At 51.2% G+C, this 21,423-nt stretch overlaps 1 protein-coding gene across 1 annotated transcript; it reads left to right on the forward strand.

Annotated features, from left to right (window-relative positions):
* The first annotated feature begins 5,716 nt into the window (after positions 1–5,716).
* On the forward strand, positions 5,717–6,715 carry LOC101952937 (olfactory receptor 52R1-like). Its single transcript, XM_042846885.2, has one exon. The coding sequence runs from the start codon at positions 5,717–5,719 to the stop codon at positions 6,713–6,715; it is 999 nt and encodes a 332-aa protein (XP_042702819.2).
* The last annotated feature ends 14,708 nt before the right edge of the window (positions 6,716–21,423 follow it).

Below are 21,423 nucleotides of genomic sequence, written 5' to 3' on the forward strand. Positions count from 1 at the left end.
CAAACCCCACTGGGATTGCACTGAGCTATATTATAAAAGTTGCACATCCCTGTATTGGCTCTCGGCGTGGGATGCTGCTGCCAATGCTGGGGCGAGAGAGGTGGGACACGACTACCTGAGAGGGATTCCCAGGGAAGACGGTTCCGTCTCAGGATTCACAGGTACCCATATCTTGCTGAGGAGCTCACCTGCTTGACAAACCAGTGCAATGTGAGCGTGATGGGACGGAGAATAGGTCTGGGGTCCTTTCCGATCTGCACAGCCAGTAAACATCTCAGGGCCATTGCCACAGGTAAGAACATAACATAAGAACGGCCCTACCGGGTCAGACCAAAGGTCCATCTAGCCCAGTATCCTGTCTACCGACAGTGGCCAATGCCAGGTGCCCCAGAGGGAGTGAACCCAACAGGCAATGATCAAGTGATCTCTCTCCTGCCATCCATCTCCACCCTCGGACAGACAGAGGCTAGGGACACCATTCCTTACCCATCCTGGCTAATAGCCATTAATGGACTTAACCACCATGAATTTATCCTGTTCTCTTTTAAACACTGTTATAGTCCTAGCCTTCACAACCTCCTCAGGTAAGGAGTTCCACAAGTTGTCTGTGTGCTGTGTGAAGAACTTCCTTTTATTCATTTTATACCTGCTGCCCATATATTTCATTTGGTGACCCCTAGTTCTTGTATTATGGGAATAAGTAAATAACTTTTCCTTATCTACTTTCTCCACATCATTCATGATTTTATAGACCTCTAGCATATCCCCCCTTAGTCTCCTCTTTTCCGAGCTGAAAAGTCCTTCTACCCTTTGTTCCCTGTCTTTTAACCAGTTCTCAATCCATGAAAGGACCTTCCCTTTTATCCCATGACAACTTAATTTACGTAAAAGCCTTTGGTGAGGGACCTTGTCAAAGGCTTTCTGGAAATCTAAGTACACTATGTCCACTGGATCCCCCTTGTCCACAGGTTTGTTGACCCCCTCAAAGAACTCTGATAGATTAGTAAGACACAATTTCCCTTTACAGAAACCATGTTGAGTTTTGCCCAACAATTTATGTTCTTCTATGTGTTTGACAATTTTATTCTTTACTATTGTTTCAACTAATTTGCCCAGTACTGATGTTAGACTTACCGGTCTGTAATTGCCAGGATCACCTCTAGAGCCCTTTTTAAATATTGGCGTTACATTAGCTATCTTCCAGTCATTGGGTACAGAAGACGATTTAAAGGACAGGTTACAAACCTTAGTTAATAGTTCCACAACTTCACATTTGAGTTCTTTCAGAACTCTTGGGTGAATGCCATCTGGTCCCGGTGACTTGTTACTGTTAAGTTTATCAATTAATTCCAAAACTTCCTCTCGTGACACTTCAATCTGTGACAGTTCCTCAGATTTGTCACCTACAAAGGACGGCTCAGGTTTGGGAATCTCCCTAACATCCTCAGCCGTGAAGACTGAAGCAAAGAATCCATTTAGTGTGTCCGCAATGACTTTATCATCATTAAGTGCTCCTTTTGCTGTTTAGCAGGCTTCCTGCTTCTGATGTACTTAAAAAACATTTTGTTATTAGCTTTGGAGTTTTTGGCTAGCCGTTCTTCAAACTCCTCTTTGGCTTTTCTTATTACATTCTTGCACTTAATTTGGCAGTGTTTATGCTCCTTTCTATTTACCTCACTAGGATTTGACTTCCACTTTTTAAAAGATGCCTTGTTATCTCACACTGCTTCTTTTCCATGGTTGTTAAGCCACGGTGGCTCTTTTTTAGTTCTTTTACTGTGTTTCTTAATTTGGGGTATACATTGAAGTTGGGCCTCTATTAGGGTGTCTTTAAAAAGCGCCCATGCAGTTTGCAGGGATTTCACTTGAGTCACTGTACCTTTTAATTTCTGTTTAATTAACCCCCTCATTTTTGCATAGTTCCCCCTTTTGAAATGAAATGCCACAGTGTGGGGCTGTTGAGATGTTCTTCCCACCACAGGGATGTTGAATGCTATTGTATTATGGTCACTATTTCCAAGCGGTCCTGTTATAACCTCTTAGACCAGCTCCTGCGCTCCACTCAGGACTAAATCTAGAGTTGCCTCTCCCCTTGTGGGTTCCCGTACCAGCTGCTCCAAGAAGCAGTCATTTAAAGTATCGAGAAATTTTGTTTCTGCATTTCAGAGTATCCCTTGGCAAAATGTCACTCTTTGCTGTACAGGCCCTCCCACCTCGGCTGATGGCCTCTAGCCCTGAGGTGGCTGCATTTCAGCGGCACAGTGGATCCTTCAGGATGAAAGGTGTCAGTAAATGGACAATACAAGGCCAAATCCTGAGGCCATGGCCCGTAGTTTGCTCAGGCTCCACTGGGGCAAAACTCCCCTGGGAGTAAAAACTGATTAAAGACCTCAGGAGCCAGCTGTGTGTTAATACTCAGACTCTTGCATTTCATGGCTCTGGTTGTTAATGGGGGGCTGTTACTTCACTTTTGTCTGCTGGAAAACGCGGAGGTGCTAGGGCTCCTCACTGGAACAATGATAAGAATTTTTCAACATGGGTAAGACATGTTCTCTCCTAGTTTCACTCGAGAAGTCAGCTGAACTATTATGACTGAAACGTTCAAAAAACAATTCAGCCAGAAGCAGACACCCAGCATGGGAAATTTCAGTCCAAACACTTAAAATTTGGCAAATTTATAAGCAACTGAAAATCAGGTCTCCAAATTGAAGGTGTCAGACAACCTTAACCCGCTCTGGTGAGACAGATCAGCTTTTCTCCATCTTTTTTATGGCAGCTTTTCATGTAGCTGAAGACCATTGTCATGTCCCGGCTCAATCCTTTCCAGTTCCTCTACATCCTTCCTATACACTGGTGAGCCAAACTGGACACAATGCTCCAGCTGAGGCCTAACCAGCGCTGAGTAGAGGAATACTATCACCTCCGGAGACTTGCATGCGCTGCCTTTGTTAATGCAACCCACAACTGCGTTTTCTTCCTGTGTAATAGCAAAAACATCCACACTCCTGAGAGATGTCGCTGTATCAACCTAACCCCCATGTAGACAGCATGAGGTCGATGGAAGAATTCTTTTATCGACCTAGTTACCACCTCTTGGGGAAATGAGCTACCTACACGGATGGGAGAACCCCTGACGTCGGTGTAAGTCGTGTCTACACTGAAGCGTTATGGCAGTGCTGCTGTGGCGTTCTGAGTGTAGACAAGCCCTCAAGCAGATCTTCCAAAAAAGCATCCACCACTTCCCTTTGCAGTTTGTTCCAAAGGTTAATCACCCTCAGTGCTAAACATTTGGCCCTTATTTCCAGCTGGAATTTGTCTGGTTTCAGCTTTCAGCCATTGGGTCTTGCTCTGCCTTTCTTCACTTTACCAATGGTTTTCACCCCATGAAAGTCTCCACTTGATCGTCTTTTGATAAGTTAAATATACGATGCCCTTTAAATCTCTCAATGTCCGCTATTTTCTCCACCCTACAATCATTTTAGTGGCTCTTTTCTGCACTCTCTTCTATTTTTCAACAACCTTTTTGAAATGTGGACCCCGGAACTGGACGCAGTTGGTTTCACCAATGCCATGTGCAGAGGTAAAATCCTTCCCCTGCTCCAACTCACCACTCCCCTGTTTATACATCCAAGGATCACATCAGCCCTTTTGGCCACAACATCGCACTGGGAGTTAACAATGAGTTGGGTGTCCACAGTGACCCCTAAACCCTTTTCAGGGTCCCTGCGTTCCATAATACAGTGCCCTAGTCTGTGGGTCGGGCCTGCATTGCCTGTTCCGAGGGAATCACTTTTCATGTGACTGTATTAAAACAGTTTGTTTGTATCAGCCCAGCTCACCAAATGCTCCAGATCAATCAGTATGCCTGCCCTGGCCTCCTCATTGTTCCCACTCTGCCAAGCTTTGCGTCATCCACAAATTTTATCTGTAGTGATTTTCTATTTCCTTCCAGATCAATGATGAAAATATTCAATAACATCGGGCCTAGAACTGATCCCCACACTACCCTACTAGAAACACTCCCATTCAACCCCAGGCTTTCTGAGACCTGTCAGTTAGCTAGTTTTTAATCCACTTTCAAAATGCTCTACTGATATTGTACTGTTCATTTTTTATCTGAATGTTTTCCCTACTAAATCAAATGTCTCACAGAAATTAAAGTTTATTTCATCTACACAGTACCCTTGACCAGCCAAACGTACACTAGATTTCACTTCATTTTTTTCATACTTTTAATTTAACACAGAGCTGTCCTGTATTTATCCCCACCCCCTTTTTTTTGGCTCTGCTTCTGAATGAGATGTGTGGTTGATTGGTCAGTTTGTAACTCTAGTGTTTGTAAATCTAAGGTTCTATGTAGATGCTGTTTGACATTCTCCTTGGCAGCTAATGGATTGGAGACTATTTCATCACCTCATGTGATATGAGTACCTCATACCGCTTCTTTCTAAAGGCAGAACAAAACTATTTCTTCAACACAGCTATGTTTTCTGCAACTTTAACAAGTTTCTTTTCTCCCTCTAGGAATTGGCCTAAACCTTTTCAAGGTCCTTTTTGTTATCTTTAGCCCAGCAAAACATGGATTTTTCCCTAATGTCTTTAACATCCCTTATCAATTTTCATAGCTTCCAATTTGTATTGCTTGCTATCTATTTCCCCTTTCCCCCCATTTGTGTATATTGCTTTTTCCCACATAATTGCTGCCTTCACTTTGCCATTGAAAGGGGTTTTTAGCCAAAGTTCTCCACTTCCTTGAGTGTGGAATCGTGACTTTTTAGCTGTCCAATAAACTCTTCTTAAAGAATTCCCAAGTTTCACTCCCATATTTATGTCTAATATTTTCCTCCCAATCTGTTTTCTTGATAATTTTTTTCAGTTTTGGGGAATTAGCCCTTTTGAAGCCTAAGTATCTATAGATATTACTGGTTGGGAACTGTTCTCTTTTTTTCCAGTTGAATGTAATCAGTTCTATTCTTTATATTCCTCTCCTTTATTATCTGCCCCCTTCTTTGTCTCTTCTCTAAATTAAACAGTCCCAGACTTTTCAGTTTGCCTTTCCCCATTCTCAGAACCTCTCGGAAATCCTCTTTATAATGCTGTATGTTTTTTAGAGACTGGATGACCGAAACTGAACACATATCCAGAGCAGGTTTTCTCCATCCCATTTCTTAGGCATCCAAACATTGTCTTTGATTTGGCGACCATTGCAAATGAGCATGTGCTTTGTTGACCTGCTACCAATGACTTCCAGGTCTTTTCCCTGATTTGTGTTCTAGTTGGGATGTTTCTCCCTGGCACATGTCTTGGCAAAGGTTTGGGTTTTTTTACACTCTCAGATTTTGAGCAGCCGGGTGAATGGGGAACTCTCTACTGCATGGGCTCCCTAGCCTGGCTTTCATTGCATTAAGGAACAATGAGGGATAACCAGTATCCACACTCGTGTTTCTTGCTGGTGCCTATTAAGGTTTCCCACACTACGACATGTAGGAATTGTTGATGCACGGAGCACCATCAAATATAGAATTTGCATTAGTAGGGCCAGTTGTTCATAATTCATTTATCTGAATAATGAAAATGTCATTTCTCAGTGTGAGAACAGCCTCCAGTAGTGCATGTAGTGTCTCATATTAACATTGTCTCTCCATCCAGGCTTTTGTATTGTGACCATCACCCCAGAGCCTGGGCACATACAGGAAATCAGGGGAAAGTACGGTACATGCAGGAGACACCGTCCTGCCTCAGAGTTGGACACCTTCTCCCCTACTCCATGTCTGATTCCAACACAACCGACTTCACCAACCCCTCCACCTTCATCCTGGTGGGCATTCCTGGGCTGGAGGCGGCCCATGTCTGGCTCTCCATCCCCTTCTGCGCCATGTACATCATAGCCATCTTGGGGAACTTCACCATCCTCTTCATTGTGAAGAGGGAGAAGATCCTACATGAGCCCATGTACTATTTCCTCTGCATGCTGGCCATCACCGACCTAGTCCTGACTACATCCATCCTGCCCAAACTGCTGGCAATCTTCTGGTTCAATTCAAGGGAGATCGAGTTCAGTGCCTGCCTCACCCAGCTGTACTTCGTTGCCTGCTTCTCAGCGATAGAGTCTGGGATCTTCGTGGCCATGGCTCTGGATCGCTATGTGGCCATCTGTGATCCCCTGAGACATTCCACCATCCTGACACACCCTGTGGTGGCCAAGATTGGCCTGGCCGTGGTGCTGCGCGGCGGCATACTCGTACTGCCCTATCCCTTCCTAGCGAGGCAATGGCCATATTGTAGAACCAACATCATCCCCGACTCGTTCTGCGATCCCATTGCTGTGGTGAAGCTGGCCTGCGCCGACATCCGCGTCAGTAGTTACTACGGCCTCTCTGTGGCATTCTTGGTGATAGGTCTGGATGTATTTTTTATTGCCATGTCCTATATCCAGATCCTCAGGGCCATCTTCAGACTCCACACAAAGGACGCCCGGCTCAAGACTTTTGGGACATGCGGCTCTCACATCTGTGTCATTTTAGCCTCTTACATCCCAGGTCTCTTCTCTGTTCTTACACACCTGTTTGGCCACAATGTGGCTGTACATTTCCAGATTCTGATGGCTAACGCCTACCTGCTCGTGCCCCCCATGCTACATCCCATCATCTACGGGATGAGGACCAAACAGATCCGTGACAGGCTGCTCCGGCTCTTTACTCATAAAGGGATGTAAAGTTTTCTCCTAGTCCTCTGGCTCTCAGACCGAGCTCCGTGCAGAGCTGGCTGGTGACATGGTGCTGGGCCCTCATCCCTGAATCACTTCCCGGACAGTCAAAAAGACATTAAATCCTTTCCTGACCTTACTGTGCTGTGTCAGCATGACAAACTGGGAAATAGGTCTATGGACAATTCAGTGGGTTGCCACGTCTCTACTTGCTGGTAACTGGACCCCGAAACCCCACCCCTTCCTCACCTCTTCTGCCAAGGCCCCTTCCCTGCTTTTCCTCTTCCCCCGCAAGGCCCCGCACCTGTTCTTGCTTCTTTATTCCCCTCCCCGTGTCACTTGCTGGAACATTTCCACCTCCCTCCCCCCATCCGAGCTACAAGGGAGACATTTCAGATTTTGCTGGGGTGGCAACTTTAACCGTGATTCCAAGGGCTATTTAGGGTCTTGAAAACTCTAGCTTTGTGGCAGATAACTTAGCAATTAGCTGACAGGAGCACTGTGTCTAATTCTGATATAAAAGAAATAAAATAAAATAAATATTAGATCCATTCAGCTCTAATACTAACATGTTCTGACATCTTCTGCCCAGTCACTTAAGGGACACTGGTTAGGTTTAAAATATTAATGTATATTCTTACTTTGTTACTAACTCTGCAGAGAGAGAGACCCCATTAGGATTTCTGGGTTCTATCTCAGCTCTGGGAGGGGAGTAGGGTCTAATGCATTACAGTGGGGGGCGGGGGGCAGATACATCTGGGGTCTCTCTAGGAACATCAGAATGGACATACAGGGTCAGACGAATGGTTCATCTAGCCCAGTATTCTGTCTTCCGGACAGTGGCCAGTGCCAGGTGCTCCAGAGGGAATGAACAGAACAGGTAATCATCAAGTGATTCATACCCTCTTGCCCACTCCCAGCTTCTGGCAAACAGAGGCTAGGGACACCACCCCTGCCCATCCTGGATAATGCCATTGATTGAGCTATCCTCCATGAATTTATCCAGTTTTTATTAGAACTGTGTTATAGTTTTCATCTTCACAACTTCCCTGCACAGAGTTTCCACAGGTTGACTGTGAAGAAATATTTCCTTTTGTTTGTTTTAAATCTGCTGCCGACGAATTCTGTGGGGTGACCCCTAGTTCATGTGTTATGAAAAGGAGTAAATAACACTTCCTTATTTACTTTCTTCACACCAGTCATGATTTTATAGACCTCTATCATATCCCCCCTAGTTATCTCTTTTCCAAACTGAAAAGTCCCAGTCTTATTAATCTCTCCTCATATGAAGCTGTTCCAAACCCCTAATCATTTCTGTTGCCCTTCTCTGTACCTTTTCCATTTCTAATATATCTTTTTTGAGATGGGGCAACCACATCTGAACACAGTATTGAAGATGTGGTTGTACCATTGATTTATATAGAGGCAATATGATATTTCCTGTCTTCTTATCTATCCCTTTCCTTATGATTCCCAACATTCTGTTCATTTGTCTGATTGCCACTGCACATTGAGCAGATGTTTTAACCCTATTAACTTTCATCAGATTGTATGAACTGTGAGTATCCTTATATCTTTGGGCTTTTCCTGAACTCTTCACTCATCCTCCTTGTACTAAGGGGCAGAAGGCTGGGATGGAGGCATCTGTCTATAAATAGGCTGCTCATTAATAACTATCAGCCCTACCAAGATCTTGCCCGGACAGAAGAAGGGAGTAAATGCATTCTAGATAAAACAGTTTTCTCCAGCTTCTCTGTGCACTGGTGGGCATGGAAGGAATGGAACCTCCCAGAAGAGGGATCACAGAGAGAAAGTGTTAGTCCACAGAGACTAGATGAGCTGGAAGATGATGGGGCAGGAGAGTAGCACAAGGGTGGCAGAGGGGGCTCTTTCATTGCAGGGCTGTGGCTGCAGCAGAGAGATAGACTCCAGCTGGAGGAGAAGCCGTGAATTGCAGGAGATGGTCCCTAGACATCCTGGAGGGCTCTGACCAAATCCCAATGTATGTTCCAGGATGGTGACGACAAATTAATGCACATTGGAAAACAATCCCAACGATACATATGAAATAATGGGGTCTAAATTAGCTGTTACCACTCAAGAAAGAGACCTTGGAGTCATTGTGGATAGTTTTCTGAAAACATCCGTGCAGCGTGCAGTCAAAAAAGATTCAGAATCCCTGGAGAGTCCCAGTGCAGTCCTGGCCAGAAGAACTCCAGAATTATCCTCTGGATCTGGGCATAGGGTGTTGAGCCGGTGCCAGAGCATGGGAAAGGCACTGGAGCAGTCCTGTCCATCTCCACAGCCACTCACCCACCCTGGCCTCCAAATCCTACCAGAGAAGGATGCTTGGCTGTGATGTTATTGACGTGAACTGGGACCATATAGGTCCTATAGTTGCACCAAATTTTGTACAAAGAGATCAGGCAAGCTGTCTATGGAAAGGTTGTAATTTGCTGGTTATGATTATGCTGTCTGTATGTGTGCTGTGATTTTCCACAGTAAGAACAAAGGGGTTTCCTTCCACATGGCAGAAGGTATAAAAGGCCCTGGAAACGCCTCCATTTTGTCTTCAATTCTGCTTCTAACCTCTGGAGGAACTGTGCTTGAAACTGAAGCTCTGAACAAAGGACTGAACGACCCATCCAAGCTGGGAGGTTTGTACTCCGGAGACTTGATTGGTTTGAATCAGCAGTAATCCCATCAAGCCTGAAACAAGCCTGAACTAAGAACTTTGCAATTGTTGTATGTATTTGATTCCATTTAACCAATGTAACTCTCATCCATATTTCTTCCTTTTTATGAATAAACCCTTAGATTTTAGATTCTAAAGGACTGGCAACAGCGTGATTTGTGGGTAAGATCTGACTTGTATATTGACCTGAGTCTGGAGCTTGGTCTTTTGGGATTGGGAGAACCTCTTTTCCTTTACTGGGGTATTGGTTTTCATAATCATTCATCCCCATAACGAGTGGCACAGGTGGTGATGCTGGGAAACTGGAGTGTCTGAGGAAATTGCTTGTGTGACTTCTGATTAGCCAGTGGGGTGAGACCGAAGTCGTCTCTTTTTGGCTGGTTTGGTGTGCCTCAGTAGTGGAGAAACCCCAGTCTTGGCCTGTGACTGCCCTGCTCTAAGCAATTTGTCCTGAATTGATACTCTCAGTAGTGTCCTGCCAAAGGCCGCTTTGTTACAGTGGAAGAAAGGTAAATGCCGAGATAGAGCAGTGGACCCGCTTCTAGTGCGCGTGGGTGGGAGGGAGCTCGTCTGCCACCTGTGCCCGACCATCAGGCCAGAGCTCTTGACCCAGTTGACCCAGGCGGAGGAGGCTGCTGAGTAGATCACCTGACAGGCCTCCACCTGCCCCAGGTTGCCCAGGTTCTGGACCAAGAGGAGCACATCATCGGCACAAGAGGAGCACATCAGAGTTTTATAGCAGTTTGGGCATGAGGTGACTCCCGGTAGGGTGGGGTTCTAATTGGGTGAGCATTACCTGTGTCAATGCATTGGTATGCCTGTTCGCTCCGTCCTGGAGTGGCTGAGAAAATCGCTGCAAAGCTAGTGCACAGCTCCTTGATCTGCTGTCGCTGCAGATGTCCAAGGGTCGCGGAGAGGTTCACCTCTTCCACGCCACCGTCACTTTTTCTTTCATAGTAGACACCTTCAGGCCACTCCGCGTCATCTGTTTCCCGGGCTGTAAACTGGGAGACCTATAATTCTCTGGAATAAAAGGGTTTAAGAGAATTAACATGGTGTACCTTAGGCTTTATGTTGGAGGTGGGGGAGGCTATGAGATAGTTAACAGCTCCTAGGCGCTCCTGGACCGTAAATGGTCCTTCCCACGACGCTTCCATTTTATGGGCCTGGAGCGCCTTTAAGACCATGACTTGGTCTCCTAAGTTGAAGGACCGTTCTCTGGAATGTTTATCATACCAGGCCTTTTGCTCTTCCTGAGCATCCTTTAGGTTTTCTTTAGCAAGAGCTAAAGAGTGTCGGAGGGTGCTTTGTAGGTTGCTTACAAAGTCTAGAATGTTAGTTCCTGGAGAAGGCGTAAACCCCTGTGTAGTAGTTCCGGGGTGGGGCTTGTCCCTTTCAGGGGCGCCTGTGAGCCAGGCCACCCCACTACAAAGCTAATAACAGTTTAAGGCTCAGACCTTTGGGCAGGGATTGAGCACACAGATAGCAGTTCAGAGCTCAGGCCCTTAGGCAGGGATTGGGTCAGTTTGTGATAGCCCAGGCCCTAGGTCAGGGCAGGGCAGCAAACAGTCTGTCAGAAGCCCAGGCCCCTTAGACAAGGAGGAGGAGAGACTGACACCCGGCGCGGGGTGGCAGGGGGGAACACAGGCCCACCCACTCCACTGTGTTCCAGCCCGGGGCCCTATCCGCAGCAGTCCGTCTGCCGCGCGTTCAGTGGGGATCCTGACCGCAACACACTGACATGGGTTCGGGGTCTGCTATCCCCGGGCAACTTCCCATCTCCTCCTCCATGGGTACCTGCTCCTCCTGAGTCTCGTCTGCCGTGTCCCAGATCATGGGCTCCTCCGGGCCCCGAGCACCGGGTAGGTTTGTCTCTCCCTCTGGGCCCTTGGCGGGGGGAAGCTCAGACCGCTCCTCAGGATCATAGAATCATAGAATATCAGAGTTGGAAGGGACCTCAAGAGGTCATCTAGTCCAACCCCCTGCTCAAAGCAGGACCAATTCCCAGCTAAATCATCCCAGCCAGGGCTTTGTCAAGCCGGGCCTTAAAAACCTACAAGGAAGGAGACTCCACCACCTCCCTAGGTAACGCATTCCAGTGTTTCACCTCCTAGTGAAATAGTTTTTCCTGATATCCAACCTGGACCTCCCCCACTGCAACTTGAGACCATTGCTCCTTGTTCTGTCATCTGCCACCACTGAGAACAGCCGAGCTCCATCCTCTTTGGAACCCCCCCTTCAGGTAGTTGAAGGCTGCTATCAAATCCCCCCTCATTCTTCTCTTCTGGAGACTAAACAATCCCAGTTCCCTCAGCCTCTCCTCATAAGTCATGTGCTCCAGACCCCTAATCATTTTTGTTGCCCTCCGCTGGACTCTTTCCAATTTTTCCACATCCTTCTTGTAGTGTGGGGACCAAAACTGGACACAGTATTCCAGATGAGGCCTCACCAATGTCGAATAAAGGGGAACGATCACGTCCCTCGATCTGCTGGCAATGCCCCTACTTATACAGCCCAAAATGCCGTTAGCCTTCTTGGCAACAAGAGCACACTGTTGACTCATATCCAGCTTCTCGTCCACTGTGACCCCTAGGTCCTTTTCTGCAGAACTGCTACCTAGCCATTCGGTCCCTAGTCTGTAGCAGTGCATGGGATTCTTCCGTCCTAAGTGCAGGACTCTGCACTTGTCCTTGTTGAACCTCATCAGGTTTTTTTCGGCCCAATCTTCTAATTTGTCTAGGTCCCTCTGTATCCGATCCCTACCCTCTAGTGTATCTACCACGCCTCCTAGTTTAGTGTCATCTGCAAACTTGCTGAGAGTGCAGTCCACACCATCCTCCAGATCATTAATAAAGATATTAAACAAAACCGGCCCCAGGACCGACCCTCGGGGGACTCCACTTGAAACCGGCTGCCAACTAGACATGGAGCCATTGATCACTACCCGTTGAGCCCGACGATCTAGCCAGCTTTCTATCCACCTTACAGTCCATTCATCCAGCCCATACTTCTTTAACTTGGCGGCAAGAATACTGTGGGAGACCGTATCAAAAGCTTTGCTAAAGTCAAGGAATAACACATCCACTGCTTTCCCCTCATCCACAGAGCCAGTTATCTCATCATAGAAGGCAATTAGGTTAGTCAGGCACGACGTCCCCTTCGTGAATCCATGCTGACTGTTCCTGATCACTTTCCTCTCCTCTAAATGTTTCATAATTGATTCCTTGAGGACCTGCTCCATGAGCAGGATACCGTGCTCTCGGCCGGCTCGGCCAGTCCTCCTCAGGATACCGGGCTCTCGGCAGGCGCGGCCAGTCCTCCTCAGGATACCGGGCTCTCAGCAGGCTCGGCCAGTCCTCCTCAGGATACCGGGCTCTCGGCAGGCTCGGCCAGTCCTCCTCTGGATACCAGGCTCTCGGCAGGCTCGGCCAGTCCTCCTCTGAATACCGGGCTCTCGGCAGGCTCGGCCAGTCCTCCCCTGGATACCGGGCTCTTGGCAGGCTCAGGCCCGCGGGAGCTTGAGCACCAGCATCTGTCCTCTCCCGCTGCTGGCCAGCTACTGAGTGCTGTGGCTTGGCCTTTATACTTCCTGTCCCGCCCCTTGACTTCCGGGGGGCGGAGACAGGCAGCGGTGGCTCCGCCCACTCTGGCGGCTGTTCTGGCTCGTCCCTTTCAGGGGCGCCTGTGAGCCAGGCCACCCCGCTACACCCTCCCATTGCTGCTTCACCAACTTGGTGTTGCTTAAGGGTACTGCTTCCGGACATCGGGTACCAAAATCCATGAAAGTCAGTATGTACTGCTTTCCTCTGGGTGTCTTCTTTGGGAAAGGACACAGAATATCCACAGCTACTCGCTGAAATGGGACCTCAATTATGGGTAGTGGCTGGAGAGGGGCTTTAACCTGGTCTTGGGGCTTTCCCACTCGTTGGCACACCTCACAAGACCGGACATAATTAGCAACGTCCTTGCCCATTCCCTCCCAGTGGAAGGACTTTCCCAATCGGTCTTTGGTTCTGTTCACCCCAGAATGGCCACTGGGATGATCATGGGCTAAGCTCAAGAGCTTTACCCGATACTTAGTGGGAACTACCAACTGTCTTTGAGGATGCCAGTCTTCCTGGTGCCCATCAGAAAGAGTCTCCTTGTATAAAAGTCCTTGTTCTACAACAAACCGGGATCGGTTAGAAGAGCAGAGAGGTGGTGGGGTGCTCTGTGCTGCCGCCGCCCAAGCTTTCTGAAGGCTGTCATCTGCTTCCTGCTCGGCCTGGAACTGTTCCCTTGACGCTGGAGACATCAGTTCCTCCTTGGACTGTGGACTGGGGCTTGGTCCCTCTGGAAGCGATGCAGGTGCTGGGGCTGTTTCCATTGACTGTGAACCGCTGTCCGCTGGTGCACTATGTGGTATCTCAGGCTCTGGCTGAGCCTCTTGGGTAGGGTTATCTGCTGCTTCTGCCAGGTCAGGCTCGCTGGTGCCCTCTGGCGTTGGAGTGGTAGACGGGTTTGCAAGCGCTAGACTCAGTGCTGGCAATGGTTCTGGTGCTGGTTGCGGTGCCAGTTCCGGTTCTGGGACTGGCTTTGGCTGGGTCTCTGGGATTGGATCCACTATGGCGGTTGCAGTCGTTGGCAGGGGATCCGGTTCCACCACCTTTGTCTGGGTCTCCGGTAACACAGACGGGGCCCTGGTGGACGGCTCAGGAACAGGGATGGGGGTGAAAGCTTGCTTAGCCTGGCTGCGGGTGACTATTCCCAGCCTCTTGGCTACCTTCACATGGTTGGCCAAGTCTTCCCCCAGCAGCATGGGGATGGGATAATTGTCATAGACTGCAAAAGTCCACATTCCTGACCAGACCTTGTACTGGACATGCAACGTGGCTGTAGGCAAGGTTACAGACTGTGACACGAAGGGTTGAATTGTCACCGGAGCCTCCGGGTTGATGAGTTTGGGGTCCACTAGGGATTGGTGGATAGTCGACACTTGTGCCCCAGTGTCCCTCCACACGATAACCTTCTTTTCGCCCACTCTCAAGGTTTTCCTTCGCTCCGAGGGTATGAGAGAGGCATCTGGGCCTGGGGATCTTTGGTGTGATTGGGGTGTAATGAACTGTAATCGGTTGGGGTTCTTGGGGCAGTGAGCCTTTATATGTCCCAGTTCATTACATTTAAAACATCGCCCTGCTAAGGTATCACCGGGGCGATGTTGGTTGGCGGAGACTGGTGTGGTGGGGTGAGAAGGGGTCTGGGGTTTCCCTTGGGATGTGGGTGGGGCCTTGGGTTGTCTCCGGTGGTAAGGTTTGGTTTCAGGTTGCCCCTTCTGATATTCACTCCAACTGCTACTAGTTTTTTTCTTTTCTGCCACCTCCACCCATTTGGCTCCAATCTCCCCTGCCTCGGTTACAGTTTTGGGCTTCCCATCTAGGATGTACCTTTCTATTTCCTCAGGAACACCCTCTAAAAACTGCTCCATTTTCACTAGGAAAAACAGATCTTCCAGAGATTTAACATTTGCTCCTGATATCCAGGCATCACAATTTTTGTCAATGTGGTAGGCATGTCGGGTAAATGACACGTCTGGTTTCCACCTTAGGGCTCTGAACCGCCGACGGGCATGCTGGGGTGTTAGCCCCATTCTGATTCTGGCCTTGTTTTTAAAAAGTTCATAACTGTTCATGTGTTCCTTAGGCATTTCAGCCGCTACCTCTGCTAAGGGTCCACTGAGCTGCGGCCTCAGCTCTACCATGTACTGGTCTGTAGTGATGCTGTATCAAGGCAGGCCCTTTCAAAATTTTCTAAGAAGGCCTCAGTATCATCGCCTGCCTTGTAGGTGGGGAGTTTTCTGGGATGGGAAGCGGTACCTAGAGAGGGGTTGTTAGGGTTGGCTGCTGTATCCTGCCTAGCCCTTACCAATTCCAGTTCATGCTTCCTCTCTTTTTCCCTCTCCTCCATCCCTTTTTGTTTCTACTCCATCTCTTTTTCTCTCAGCTCCATCTCTTTTTGTTTTTCCTCCATAGCTCTTTTGTGTGCAGCCTCAGCCCTGGCCATCTGTCTGTCATGTTCCTTTTCATTCTCCTCAGCCCGGAATTTGGCTAATTCTAGGTCCTGTTGCATAGTTTTTTTTCCTTTGCCTGACATTTTCCCCCGGTCTGCCTTAGCTATCTGGAGGGGGGGACGCTTGGAATCTTTGGTTACTGTAATGTGACTCTTTAAAAAAAACCCAAGTAAAACAGGCTTTTGTGACTTGTCTTGGCAATATGTTAATGACCCTCCAGTGATCAGAGCTGGAGCGTCCCTCCTAACAAAAAGCTCTCTGTTAGAAGCTCTTATCTCTCCTTCATTGCTTCCCCAGCATCTCAAAGGAGAGGGAAAAAAATCTGGCTTTTTTCCCTCACCGCTGCTCAACACGTGAAGGTTCCTTCCCCACTCTGAACTTTAGGGTACAGATGTGGGGACCTGCATGAGAAGCTCCAAGCTCAATTAACAGCTTAGATCTGCTCTGGCTGCCACCACTCCCTCACAGTTTCCATTCTCAAAATCGGGTTGTAGGGGTTTTGCCGGCACCTGTTCGCCATCACAAAATTAATGTTATAATGTTTAAAGTTAAAAGGAACAGGAGTACTTGTGGCACCTTAGAGAGACTAACACGGCTGTTACTCTGAAACCTAAAGTTAAAAGGGTTTTTTACGTAGCTGCCGCTGACAGCATCGTTATCTATAAAACTGATTACGAGCTGCGTGGGTAGCTGTCCCAAAAAGAGGTTTTCCTGGTTACTGACACGACTGCCGGCCGGAATGCTGAACACCTTTATGCCCATTCTGTCTACCGGGTACTTAGCATTGGCGGTTATTAGGACTTCAGCATGCCCCAAACGGACCCCTGGGGTCACTTTTACCCGTTTTACAAACAGGGACACTGAAATAATGTGAACTTTATAGTTCTGGTTGGCATCCCCGCTCATGAGGCAAAAACCATCTTTGCTACGCGTCAGTTTAATTTTCTAGTCCACGCCGTTCAGCAAGAGTTTTTCTTGAAAAAACAAATCGCTGTGTAGAGGCCCCAACAAATCCAGCTCCCTGCTGCCAGCCCTTAGTCCGGTCCTATGCATAAACCCCTCACTAGTCGCGCCGACTAAAAGAGTGCTTTCATGGGCCCCAGCCATGTCTTTATAAAACCCTCCTGTCAAAAACTGCAAAGCGAGGGTGTCATGGTTGTAGTTCAAAATCAGCTCCATCAAGGCTCTGTAAGGGTAACAATTGTTGCTCTGACTGATAAGACGGTCGCCTAGAGTGACATCCAGCTGGTTAAAAAGGGTGGCGATGGGGTAGTTTGTTTGGGCAACCCTGGCATCGTCATCAATGTCTGACCCATCTTCTTTTACCACCTTGCAGCACACACATACAGCAGCGTGTTGTTAAGGTCTAAGTAATGATTCCCGTGCTCTGAACTAAAAAATTCTAGTGGGGCATTCACCGTTAAAGCAGCCAAGGGCGGCACCTCTACATAAAAGCTATTCTCGATACTGGTTTGTGTGGGGGCTATTTGAAATAAATCCAGTTCCGATTTGGTGCATTCGTCGGAGCCACAATGAATAAAAGCCATTTTAAAATATATCCCTTTTACCACGGGCGACGCGTCGCTTCCTCTTCTTAGGGCACCTTTTAGGTTTGTGGCTGAGGCGTCTTCTGACGTTTTTTTTTTTTTTTAAGGGGCCTAGGAGGCCCTTTCAACGGCTGGTGCGACGCTCAGACCCGTGATCCCCCAGGCGGAGCTCTGCGCTGAGACCCGTGATCCCCCTGGCGGAGCTCCGCGCTCAGACCCCTGATCCCCCTGGCGGAGCTCCGCGCTCAGACCCGTGATCCCCCTGGCGGAGCTCCGCGCTCAGACCCCTGATCCCCCTGGCGGAGCTCCGCGCTCAGACCCGTGATCCCCCTGGCGGAGCTCCGCGCTCAGGCCCTGATCCCCCTGGCGGAGCTCCACGCTGGGGCCGCCGCCGGTTTCCTGTCTCCAGGCCGGAGCGAGCGGAAGTTTAGCGGCTCCTGCAGGCGCCGCGGGCTGGGTCGGAGGCGCTGCCAGGTGAGACCCGCCCCCCCCCGGACCCCTGTGCACCCCCCCCCCCGGATCCCTCCGCCCAGGACAGAGCCAGGGCTGCGCGGGGCCAGTCGCCCCCCCCAGGGAGCCCCGTGCAGGCGGGGGAGGGGTTTAGTCCTGGGGCCCCTCCTGCTCCCCCCTCCGCTGACCTGTCCGTGATGGGGGGACACAGAGGGAGGGGCAGCGCGGCCTTGGAGCCCCGCCCCGCCCACACCTCCCCGGGCGCAGCGCCTGGCACCGAACTGCAGCGTCCCGGCGCCCCCTGGCGGGGAAAAGCTCCAGTCACCCCCCCCATGCTCCCCTGGGGCGCCCTGTGCTGAGCCCCCCTCCCTGCCGGTGCCCCTCACTCCCGACCCGCAGCCCCCCGCTTTCCCCCAGTGCCCCTCACTCCCGACCTGTAGCCCCCTGCCCCCCCCGGTGCCCCTCACTCCAGACCCGCAGCCCCTCGCTCTCCCCGCCCCGCCCCCCGGTGCCCCTGTGACGAACTGGGACTGTTCTTACTGTGGTCTGTGAATGCTGACAGGGGAGTGTGGCTAGGATGGTCTGCACTGGGGGTGGGAGACTGACCCACGGAGAATACCTGAGCATGTAACATGAGAACCCAGGAAGGGGTTAGAGGCCAGGTGACACCTTGGCCCGGGAAACTGAACAAAGGCTGTGGGAGGGGTCGCTGAAGGGAGAGTTTTCAGGAGCTGGCTGGTGATATGGCTGGGAGACAGACGGGGCTCTGACCTCCCAAGGGGGCTGGGGTGCTCTGGGACCCCAAGATGGACCTAACTGAGGGGGATCCTGTTGTCTGTGCCTGCAAGACCTGTCTTGGACTGTATTCCTGTCATCCAAATAAACCTTCTGCTTTACTGGCTGGCTGAGAGTCATGGTGAATCGCAGGGAGCCGGGGGTGCAGGGCCCTGAGTCCCCCCACACTCCGTGACAACTGGTGGCAGTGGTGGGATCTACTGCACCCCGTGGACAGCGCTTCCTGCAGTAAGTGGCTGGGGAGCAATAAAACGAAGGGGGATCAGCGGGGACCAGGTGGGCTGAAGAGTCAGAGAGAGATGGTTTCAGGGGGCGATTGACCCCTGAGAGTGTGTGACCAGAGAGAAGGACTGTTGCAGTAACAGGGTCCCTGGGGGATCGCAGCGAGCGGTCCCAGGGCGGAGGAGTCTGCAGCTCGACCCGGGCAGAGAGGGGGGGACCTGAAGAGGGGCTGGCACACTAGGGGTCCCCCTGGAACGGTGGGAAGCGGAGAGCACAGGCCGGCGAGTGGCCAGCAGGAGGATGTATGTAAACGCCTTAAGAGCGACCTGGTGGAGCTGTGCAGGCAGAGGGGGCTGCGCATTGGGAGGTCCACCAAAGAACAGCTCATTGCCCGGCTGGAGGAGAAGGATCGCTTGGATGAACCGAGCCCTGTCCCTGAGAGAAGCCGCCCGGTGGATGCAGCGTGGGCCCCGGGGCCTGACATGGCTGGGAGGGAGCAGACTGCTGTCGAGGACATCCCGAGACCCTGCCTACCTATACCTAGGGGAGGGGTTGGGGAAAGCCCAGCGAATACCGAGGGCACCCCGACCCCGGCAGCCAGCAGGGGATCGTCCCGGCAGAGCTCCCTGTCCCTGGAACGGATGCGACTGGAATATGACAGGGAGCTGAGACGGGAAGAGCTTGAGTTAAGGCAGCAAGAACTGAAGCAGGAGCGGGAAGAGAAGAGAAGGAGAAACAACGTCAGCATGAGCTGGAACTGGCCAGGCTGAGGAGCAGTGGGGCCCCGGCTGCGGTGAGCGAGGGGGGACCCAAGACTGCAAAGAGCTTTGATAAGTGCTTCCTGACCCAGCGTAAGGAGGGGGAGGACATGGATACCTTCCTGACGGCCTTTGAGAATACCTGCGAGCTGCTCCAGGTTGACCCTGCAGACAGGCTCCAGTTTCTCATTCCCTCACTGGACTCCACGGCCAGGGAGGTGTACAGCCGACTGAAAGGGGCGGAGACAGGGGACTACGAACTGTTCAGAAAGGCCCTGCTCCGTGAGTTTGGGCTGACCCCTGAGATGTACCGGACAAGGTTCCGGAGTCAGCGTAAAACCCGTGAGGTCACATACCTACAACTGGCCAACCGGGCGCAGGGGTATGCCCGCAAGTGGACAGCTGGGGCCCAAACTAAAGAGGACCTGCTTGACCTATTCGTACTGGAGCACGTGTATGAGCAGTGCCCATCCGACCTGAGGCGATGGTTGATGGACCAAAAGCCAGAGAACCCGCAGCACGCAGGCCAGCTGGCCGACGAGTTTGTGAACAGTCGGGCAGGGGATAACCGGGAGGAGTCCCAAAGGAACAGGCCTGCCACAACCCAGAGAGAGAGTCACCATGGGACCTCCCAGCGGGGAAATATGGAGAACCCCCACCAAAGGGAAAGATCCAGCGTCAGGTCCATCCCACCCGCTCGAGGGGACCCACGGGACATGGGCTGCTACCACTGTGGCCAGAAAGGCAACATACGGACCCAGTGCCCCAGGCTCAGGGACAGACTGAGCAGACCGAACCCACAGACGGTTGACTGGGTAGAGACCCAGCCGGGCGAGAGGCAGCATTCCCAGGGAAGGGGGACTGGCAGAGTACCACCTGCTAAGGAGGGAGGAGAGCTCCAGGCCAGCTCCTCTGGGGGGCTGGATGCTCCAGACTCAGGGTTTTTGGTTTATACGGTGGGCGCAGGGCGGTTCCTCCGGAGCGAGTACCTTGTTCCCCTGGAGATGGATGGGAGGAAGGTCAATGGATACTGGGATACCGGCGCAGAGGTGACGCTGGCCCGGCCCGAGGTGGTGGCCCCAGATCAGGTGGTGCCCGACACCTACCTAACCCTGACGGGGGTGGGCGGAACACCAGTCAAAGTGCCCGTGGCAAGGGTACACCTGAAGTGGGGGCCCAAGGAGGGCCCCAAGGACGTGGGAGTACACCCGTATTTGCCCACTGAGGTGTTGATGGGGGGGGACCTGGAGGACTGGCCAAGCAACCCCCGGGGTGCCCTGGTTGTGACCCGCAGTCAGAGCCGGCAAGGGGCACTGCGCCCTGGCCTTGGGGAGGGTACCTTGCCTGAGGCGCAGGGCCCTAACCCGGTGGGGAGGGAACACCCAGGGACACGGCTCAGGGAGGCTGCGGCTTCAGACCCAGCAGGGGAGAGAGAGCAGGTGGCCATCCCCGTCCCAGCTGCTGAGTTCCAGGCCGAGTTGCAGAAAGATCCCTCCTTGCGGAAGATAAGGGACCTGGCCGACCTCAGTGCAGTACAGAACATGGGGAGAGGTGGCCGGAAAAGGTTCCTGTGGGAGAAGGGGTTCCTGTACCGAGAATGGGCTTCCCCAGGGAAAATGGGGTCAGGGGGGATCAGGAGGCAGCTGGTGGTACCCCAGAAGTATCGCCGCCAGCTGCTGTGCCGGGCCCATAACATTCCTCTCTCAGGGCACCAGGGAACCTGGCGTACCCAGCAGAGGCTGCTACGGAGCTTTTACTGGCCTGGGGTCTTTGTTACTGTCCGACAGTACTGCCGATCCTGTGACCCCTGTCAGAGGGGGAGGAAGGCCAAGGAGAAAACGGCTTTAGGACCCTTGCCCAGCATAGAGGAGCCTTTCCAGAGGGTGGCCAAGGTTCAAAGGGGGGCTCTGAACCAGGAGAGCCCGAATCACCGACCTCCAGACTGGAACGCTGGGAGAAGACCACAGCCCAGTTGGAACCCCAGGGGTATGGGGGTGGGAAAAGGGCACCGGCCGCATAAACCTTCCCACATGTGAACTACAAGTGTCATCGAGCACCCCCGACCTAAGGGGGGGCGTGAAACTGGAGGGGCCTGGTGTAATTCTCACCAAGGAATGGGAGGGATGCGGGGGCATCCATGGGAACGGGGGTAGGTTCGAACTTCCCCGGGTCACTGGCTGAAGTGACCCCGCTCAGTTCGGTCT

Source organism: Chrysemys picta, chromosome 1 (genome assembly GCF_011386835.1).
Source record: "Chrysemys picta bellii isolate R12L10 chromosome 1, ASM1138683v2, whole genome shotgun sequence".
Classification (NCBI taxonomy): Eukaryota; Metazoa; Chordata; order Testudines; family Emydidae; genus Chrysemys; species Chrysemys picta.

What these genes read in the sequence shown, in the direction of transcription:
- LOC101952937 (XM_042846885.2), top strand. Translation starts at nt 5,717, where the DNA reads ATGCAGGAGACACCGTCCTGCCTCAGAGTTGGACACCTTCTCCCCTAC.